Source organism: Trachinotus anak, unplaced genomic scaffold (assembly GCF_046630095.1).
Source record: "Trachinotus anak isolate AG129_WGS33_773 ecotype Australia unplaced genomic scaffold, CSIRO_AGI_Tana_v1 ptg000025l, whole genome shotgun sequence".
In the NCBI taxonomy this organism is placed as follows: Eukaryota; Metazoa; Chordata; class Actinopteri; order Carangiformes; family Carangidae; genus Trachinotus; species Trachinotus anak.
The window spans coordinates 15,084,975-15,093,530 of record NW_027273876.1 but is presented as its reverse complement, the minus strand read 5'-3'; the positions used below and the strand labels follow the sequence as shown (position 1 = coordinate 15,093,530).

At 43.8% G+C, this 8,556-nt stretch overlaps 1 protein-coding gene across 1 annotated transcript; it reads left to right on the top strand.

Annotated features, from left to right (window-relative positions):
* The first annotated feature begins 502 nt into the window (after window positions 1–502).
* On the top strand, window positions 503–7,742 carry ercc4 (excision repair cross-complementation group 4). The gene is made up of 10 exons (XM_071463679.1): window positions 503–858; window positions 1,625–1,805; window positions 2,625–2,820; window positions 2,922–3,129; window positions 3,413–3,593; window positions 3,699–3,830; window positions 3,935–4,039; window positions 5,700–6,366; window positions 6,482–6,594; window positions 6,703–7,742. The coding sequence occupies exons 1-10, from the start codon at window positions 682–684 to the stop codon at window positions 7,443–7,445; spliced, it is 2,703 nt and encodes a 900-aa protein (XP_071319780.1). The 5' UTR covers window positions 503–681; the 3' UTR covers window positions 7,446–7,742.
* The last annotated feature ends 814 nt before the right edge of the window (window positions 7,743–8,556 follow it).

Below are 8,556 nucleotides of genomic sequence, written 5' to 3'. Positions count from 1 at the left end.
TTTCCTCTCGTCTGGTAGAAAACATGTCTGAAAAGCATGCGTGTGCAAGCTTCTCATGTTTTAGCCGACTGAATCCTTTATACGTTGTTGCTGACCTTTTTGCACTTTAGCATGCTGTGAAAATGAACCTGACAACGTGTCATTCTCATCATTACGCTGTCACTGTGCGGGAATACAACTGAGCAGAGACTGTTTTCTGTCCCAACCGATGTGCTCACTTGCAGAGATTTTAGAGTTGTCTGTTAAAAAAAGACCAGTCAGCAGCTCGGGAGTCTTTCAAAACTGCTGTCATATTTCCATGAGAGTGTGAAAGAGAGGTATTTGTAAAGAGATGCAGAGAGAATAAAGAGAATACAACCACATTTGTATTGTTGGCAGTGATAAGCCAGAAGCAGTGAATTTGATGTAGAGGCACACACAGGTGATGGAGAGGAGCCTGCTAGGTCGCTCCGGGTCACTAGGTGGAGCTCTTGGTCCTGAACCGGTAACTTCACCTTTGTTTTTAGCGCCACATGACCGGATGTGCAATTTCAAAACATTGAATAACATCTCCGGGCAGTCCTTCCCCTGGCTGTCTCACTATGGTTCACACGGCTTTTAGCTGACATTTGCCGCCGACAGCGAGAGAAAACCCGGTGACTTTGGGGCGCGGAGTTGGAGGGCCGTCCCGGTGGCTCCAACATGGCGGGGCCGCTGCTGGAGTTTGAGACCGAGATGTTCCTGAGCCTGTTCGGCTGTGACGGGCTGCTGGTGGCGGCGGAGGGCATGGGGATAGACCGCATCCTGCTGCAGTTCATGCGGGTGTACTCGGAGCAGGGCAGCCTGGTCCTTCTGCTCAACACCACCGCACCTGAACAGGTCAGGACTGCGTGGGTCGTGTCCGCTGTGGACGCCTCGTAACCTACATTTGCACGTTGGTTTGGGGGCAGCAACGTGGCCAGTGTGTAAGATGCGGCTGGAGACGTAAAGAATAACAGCAGGGACGTTGCTCATTCATTTCAAGACCATTTGAGAACACAACACGGTGTCTTTACCAGTTCACTGCTAGCTGCACCACTGTGCAACACCTCATACGTTTCATTTTGGCTGCCTCTTTGTGCCCATTATTAGTTTACATGGTTAGTGCAATGTTGTTTCTCTCCAAAGTGGCCCTTTGTACTGTAGAATACATTATTATTTGATAAACTGGAGTCGCACACACCTCGGCTTCTTTTTACAGGAAAGCCTTTTGAGGATTGTCCACCCAGTGACTGAGTGGTGGACTTCAGTGCTGCACTAGGCAAGATGATCTTCCAGATAATAAAGGTCTGGGGACGGCTGAACCCTGTGCCACAAATTAGATTGTAATCATTTTGACATGTGTTCTGATTGCGATGCGAGTCAGAATTACAGTGGGGATAGAAAAAAGTATGAAATGATGGTAAGGTGATTTTTACTTGGGTCACAATGCTTCATTTATGGTATGTCATGACACATTTTACCATCTCCTGCGATTGAGATGTTGATTGATTAATTGCTCAGCCCTAGGTCCGGGTTTTTACATTTATCTCTTCCTGCAACCAATGGGTTTATTTATTGAGAGTCGCCTTAATGAACTTTACTTTCTTACCTCTTGCCTCCTCAGGAGTATTTCACAGAGCAGTTGCGAATGGAGGGTGTGACTCACCTGCCCAGGACGGTGACCAGCGACGTCCAGAGCGCAGAGCGTTATGATGTCTACACTGAGGGAGGAGTGCTGTTTGTCACCAGCAGAATCCTGGTGGTCGACTTCCTCACTGACCGCATCCCTGCTCATCTCATATCAGGTCAGACGGCCGCCTGATCCCGGCTGAAATGAGAGCCATCTTTGTCTTGTTGCACACTGTGATCTTATTTATCACCATCAATCACTAATATGAGTATTAACACTTGTATTTGTATTCAATCAAACTATAGTAGGTCAGGCATCACAAAGGTTTAGATACATTTAATATCTTTAAATGACCTTGATGTAGGATTATTTTTGATATAAGTAACTATAAGTTGAATTGATTTGGGCATGGTTAGGGGCATTTCATTTCTAACAGTGCTGTCTGTCTATGACATAAAGGAATAATAATGATAGTAATAGGCATAATCCATGATCCATATGTAAACACAAGGGTAGTCCTGTCCACCAAACTTTCAAAACACGTGACTGGAGCATATTTTCACTCACACACTGACTGACAGGTCTTTTACTATAGGAACTAACAAGAGACACAACCGTTAAAGGATAAAGTCACTATTTTTTTCTGATATTGTCAACAGACTAAACAAATGTCCTTTGTTATAGTTTGTTGAGAAACACAAATAAATGCAGATTATTTTTTACTCCTAAATCAAATTCTGTGGTTTTATATGCAAATGTAACCTAGAGTGTATATGTAGTGTTAAAAAAATAACAGATTGTGTTAAATACACTTTAAAATAAGTATAAGTATTTAACATCAGATATATACTTAAATGTACCAGAATATCAACACAATAAATTGCAGTTGATTAATCAAAGACTTTGTAAGTCATGTATTTAATTGCTGGGTATTGTATTGCACTGGATTCTACAGGTGTTACTATTTTCCTGTCTCTCTGTACCAACCCTTCAGGCATCCTGGTGTATCGCGCCCATAAAATCATTGAGTCATGTCAGGAGGCCTTCATCCTCCGCCTGTTCAGACAGAAGAACAAGACGGGCTTCATCAAGGCCTTCACTGACAAGGCCACGGCCTTCTCCTCAGGCTTCTGCCAGGTGGAGCGTGTGATGAGGAACCTCTTCGTCAAGAAGCTCTACCTGTGGCCCAGGTGTGAAGGGACTTACTCTTTAAATGTCATCGCAGGAAAAGGAAGTGCTCCCCCCATCCTCTTTTACCTTTACCTCTCTACGCCTGTTTTTCGTTCAACAGGTTCCAAGCGTCGGTAAACTCGGCACTGGACAGGCACAAGCCGGAGGTGGTGGAGCTCCATGTGTCGTTGACGCCAGCTATGAGGGCCATTCAGAGCTCCATCCTCGACATCATGAGCGCCTGTCTGAAGGAGCTGAAACGCTACAACCCCAGCCTGGAGGCGGAGGACCTCTCACTGGAGAACACACTAGGAAATGCTTTTGAAAAGGTCCGCACTATCTTACTGACACATGACACATTAAGCTGCCTTGACACTGTATTAGACTCCAACCTATAGAATGTATTTGATTAAAATGTTGGGTAGTAATTAAAAAAAAAAAAAAAAAGGAAGGTGTAATATGGAAACTGCATTATATTGCTCCTAGTCTGCAGTCCTGCTGATTTATGGTGTTATTAAGTTAAGTTGGTCTCCTGTGACATCAAAGAATTTACTGCAAGAGGTTGAATTTAACTCTTTGAAGTTGCATTTGACCTCATCTTCCTCTATCCAGACCATCCGTCACTACCTGGACCCCCTGTGGCACCAGCTGGGATCCAAGACCAAGGCCCTGGTCCAGGACCTGAAGGTGCTGAGGGTTCTCCTGCTCTACCTCACCCAGTATGACTGCGTCACCTTCCTCAATCTGCTCGAGTCGCTGCGCTCCAGCCAAAAGAACTTTGGCTCCAATTCAGGTGAACTAGAGTACTTACTTTAAGTAAAAGAAATTGTACTTAATGTCCATAATTAATCTTCGTTACCCCTGTGTGATTGCATGTGCCTGTTGTTGTAACCATCAGGGTGGCTGTTCCTGGACTCCAGCACGTCCATGTTTGTGAACGCCAGGAGTCGAGTGTACCGCATCACTGAGAGCAAGAAGAAACTCAAAGTGGGAGCAGAGGCTGAGAAGCAGAAGTTATCCTCTGCATCTGGTGACTGAGCTGTGGCCGGCTCTCTGAGAGTGTGTGTGTCATCATGTACTGTATGTGTGTTGTTGAGATTACTAAAGGTTGTGTATTGCGTGTGTGTGTTTCAGAGGTGAAACGAGACCTGGTGCTGGAGAAGAGCCCAAAGTGGGAGGCTCTAACTGAAGTGCTGCAGGAGATTGAGAGGGAGAACAAGAGCTCTCAACATGAACCAGGTTAGAGCTCATGAAAGTCGTCCTTCATCTCGTCAGTGTGTTTCAATCCACAGATTTACATATAATGTTGTATAGTAGCAAAGTTGTGTAGATGCTACTTTTTAGACTTGTAAAAGGTAGTTTTGTTGTACATGTAGATGGTCTAAGATCATTTAAACTTTAGCCTGACACCGACACAGGAAATGCCCACAGGAGAATGAAATCCTCACAATGAAATACATTTCAAATTTAAAACTAGTTTAAACTCAGCTGACATTTCACAAGGCCATCCTCAGGGTGTGCTGGTTTGTCCTGGTTCACTGCCTTGTGCTACGGCTTTGTGGACTATATTAAACACACGTCACACACACACACTGTACTTGCACTTACTGCTAACCAGTCCCAGTTTCTGTGGAAAACATGTTTTATTTTTTCATAACCAGAAAAGAACACATTTAAGTGTTAGTATTATATGTGCGTTACATTTGGGCGCACCAATTCAAGGCCCCAGTGCTGTGCATGCTATCTCACTCACATTGCCTACCTGCACCTAATGGACATTCAGACGTGGAGCAAAACAATAGTTTTTATATCAAAACTGTGATTTAAAAGTGTGGCATTCTCAAATTGCAAGATCTGCAAGAGTTTAATCACAAATGTTATTATCAACAGTGTCTTAACTTTGTTTTAACTAAATATAGATTTTAGTCAATACGTTTTGACTTCATGGCAGAACAGTTGCTGGGAGATTTTCTCAGTTGTCGTTAATTAACATTAGTTTTGTGAGTTGCTGAAGCAGCAGCAACAAAACAACCCTGGCTGTTGCCAGGATACGGCTTGCTGCGTTCCAGTGTTTGTGCTGTTTTCACTTTATGAGATGATGAGGGATGATTTCGTTGAAGAAGATAGACCACTCTGTTTCATTTTGATGCTTGGAAAATATGGGCTGTCTTCTTCTGTTCAAAAAGGCCCAACGGAGTGGGATGTCAAGTACAATGGACAGACGGCAACTGAGCAGAGTTATAGGGTCTCTCATCAAACTTTAAAGCACATTCAGTTTAATTCAAGAAACTTTATTTGTCCCCTCGGTGTATGCATGTATCTCATGCACACACACACACTGTCTTTGCACTATACTGGGCATTGTTAGGTGCATGAATTCAAGGCCGTAGTGTTGTGCAATGTCCAAATGTCACATCATATCATTGTTGTGAGCTAATCACAGCTAACAGCTAACATTAGCTTAAGCAGCTACAGTGCAGAGCTGTCAGCTGTATAAATGCCAGTTCGACAGCCAGTCAGTTTGTCTTTATCGCCATCTTCCTAATAACTATACCACGAATGTAATATCTTTACTAAAAACTAGTCAAGTTACTTAGATGTTACCTTTCCATTGACTGACTGGTTGAAAAAAAGGATCTGGTAAAGACTTCATGAACAAGCAGCAGTAATATTTTATCTGATTCTTTTCATTTAGAAATGTGACACGTTTGATAAGTACAGGCCTGTACTTTAATGATAGTAAACAATTGCAATTTAAATGACAGAAAACGTCTGTGTAGATATTCTTCTCAAATAGGTCAGTCCCAGTTACAGCTACAAGTATAAATATCCACCGTCAAAATATTCTGTTGAAATCTCTCATGTATGTTTGTGTAACTGTCTGACATGTTGCCTCCAGGTCGTGTGCTCATCTGCGCCAGTGATGACCGCACTTGTGCCCAGCTGCAGCAGTACATCAGGCACGGCTCCGACCGGCTGCTCAACAGACTGTACGCCCGCACCATCGGTAAACGGGACTCCGCCGCAGCCGCGGAACTTGAACTTGACTCACAGAAAAAGGGCAAAGGCTGGCCCAAAAAAGGAGCCAAGGGGAAGGAGCCTGCACAGAAAAAAAACGGAAAGTCCACGAAGGGTAAAAGCCGACCGTCTCTGACCCTGACCCAGATGGTGGGGAAGGAGGAGACGGAAGAAGCAGCAGCGATGGGCAGCAGCGGAGACGAGGATGAACTGATGGACGAGGATGGCGGCGAGGAAGAGCAACTGAAGCTGGATTTGTCATCCGATGCTTACTACGGTGTCCTGAAGGAGCCACTGACTGTCATCCACCCGCTGAAAGGCTGCACTGACCCCCACAGCTTGACGCGGGTGCTGCACGAGGTGGAGCCCAGTTTTGTGGTGCTGTACGACGCCGAAGTGAGTTTTGTCCGACAACTGGAGATCTACAAAGCTAGCCGGCCCGGAAAGGCTCTCAGGGTGTATTTCCTCATCTATGGAGGCTCGACAGAAGAACAGAAGTACCTGACAGCTCTGTCTAAGGAAAAGAAAGCCTTCGAACACCTCATCAGGTGAGAACTGTTTCTTTCTGGTCAAGTACTTTTTGCATTGTTTGTTGATTTGGGTTTTTTTGATGTCTCAGCTTCTCATTGGTGCGTATGTATGTGTGTGTGTAAAATACTGCAGGGAAAAAGCTACTATGGTCATCCCAGAGGAGAGGGAGGGGCGAGAAGACACCAACCTGGACCTTGCTAGAAATTTAGAGCCTGCAAATGCCACCACCAACACCCGTAAAGCAGGCATGTCTGTTTTAGTCTTTTTTTTAATTATTATTATTATTTTCTTAACAGTTTTCTTGAATAAGTATTTACTTTCTTTTGTATTTCCATATTCTGTGCTATGACCAGGAGGCCAGGAGCAGGCCACAGAGCCCTCACGAGTCATTGTGGACATGCGTGAGTTCCGCAGTGAGCTCCCCTCCTTGCTGCATCGCCGTGGACTGGACATTGAGCCCGTCACTCTAGAAGTAGGTGACTACATCCTGACCCCGGAGACATGCGTGGAGCGCAAAAGCGTCAGCGATCTGATTGGCTCTTTGCAGAGCGGCCGCCTCTACACCCAGTGTCTCTCCATGACCCGTTTCTACAGGAAGCCAGTGCTGCTCATCGAGTTTGACCCAGCGAAACCGTTTTCCTTAATGGCCCGATCGGATTTCCGTCATGAGATATCATCTAATGACATTTCTTCAAAACTCACCTTGCTCACCTTGCATTTCCCCCGGCTGCGTATACTCTGGTGCCCCTCTCCTCACGCCACAGCCGACCTCTTCCTGGAGCTGAAGCAAGGCCGCCTCGAACCCAATGCTGCAGCAGCTCAGGCAGTTACGGCTGATTCAGACATGGTGGCTGAGTCATCAGACCTCTACAACCCTGGTCCATATGACTTCCTGTTAAAAATGCCTGGGGTCAATACAAAAAACTACAGGGCTCTGATCAGGAATGCAGACAGTCTGGCAGATTTAGCCAAACTCAGCAAGGACAAGCTCGCAGAGATACTCGGAAATGCTCTCAATGCTAAGTTGCTGTACGAGTTTCTGCATAATGTTGCTGAAGTTGCTGCTCCTGTGCAGAAGGCCAGGCAGACATCATAGGAAGAAAAGCAGGGATTCTGACTTATTTGTATGAATAAATTCAGGATTGGTTCTGCATTGTAAAGCTGGATGAAAGTGTCCTCAGTGTAAAACTATGCAGAGCGAATTCACGTCATGTATTTGTGCAGTGTCTTTGTCTAGGTGAAATGCACATTATATTAATGTGCAGAATGAACTGAAATAATGCAGGTTTTTCTATTGCAATTTAGAAACTACTCTGCAAATGTGTGCATTTGAAACTTTTATTATATTTTAAATTAACTACATTCTGGAAGAAATAAAATCCTGTGTTTTTTTACCCATAATGACCTGTTTTTTCTAAATAAAGCTCCCTTGAACAGCACGTTTTTATAAAGCATGCAGCACACTAAGGTCAAATCACTGATATTGAGATGTATAAAAACTGCTGAAATACCACAAATGAATATCACTTCATCAAGTACATATTGCAGTAAATGTTATAATGTAAACATAAAATACATCTGATGTCAAGTACAGCTAAGGGGGTGAAACATGTTTCCCTTTAGACCTTTAATTCACAACAGTTTGAAGTCTCACAAAACTTAGTAACTATACTGTATTTTACTTCTTCTCTTATTACCTGAAGTAGTGCTTTCTAAAGTTGTTATCAACCTTTCTTACTGAAAGTTTCAGATTTTCACTACGTGATTATCTTCCCCGAAAGAATTAATGATAAGGATATTATTGTGATATCTACAGAAAATTGTAAATGATGCTGTCAGTTAAAACCATTCTTTGCTGAGTGTGTATTTCGTCTTTTTTGGCAAATGAAGTAAATGCGAGTGCAGGGAGGCGGAGAGAGAGTCTGTAACCATAACTGCACAAAAAGAACAATTACTCTTAATAGAAATTGAAAAGACAACCAGATGAATGAATGATCCACAATATGATTCACGATCACGTGTGTATTACTATCACAATATCAATATTTCGTCTTTAAATATCACAGTTATGGTCAGTATCTGTGTTGTGACACCCCTGTTGCAGAGCATGCTGTTGCTCTTGTGCTCACTATTCAGTGTTCTCCTTCAGCATGTGGGATTGTACTTGCTGCCAGTGGTCAGTTGGTAGAGAGCACAAAAGTAATCCA

What these genes read in the sequence shown, in the direction of transcription:
- ercc4 (XM_071463679.1), top strand. Translation starts at nt 682, where the DNA reads ATGGCGGGGCCGCTGCTGGAGTTTGAGACCGAGATGTTCCTGAGCCTG. An exon ending in AAGCTCTACCTGTGGCCCAG is followed by an intron (nt 2,821 to 2,921) that starts GTGTGAAGGGAC and finishes TTCGTTCAACAG; the next exon opens with GTTCCAAGCGTCGGTAAACT. An exon ending in GCCTTCGAACACCTCATCAG is followed by an intron (nt 6,367 to 6,481) that starts GTGAGAACTGTT and finishes AAAATACTGCAG; the next exon opens with GGAAAAAGCTACTATGGTCA.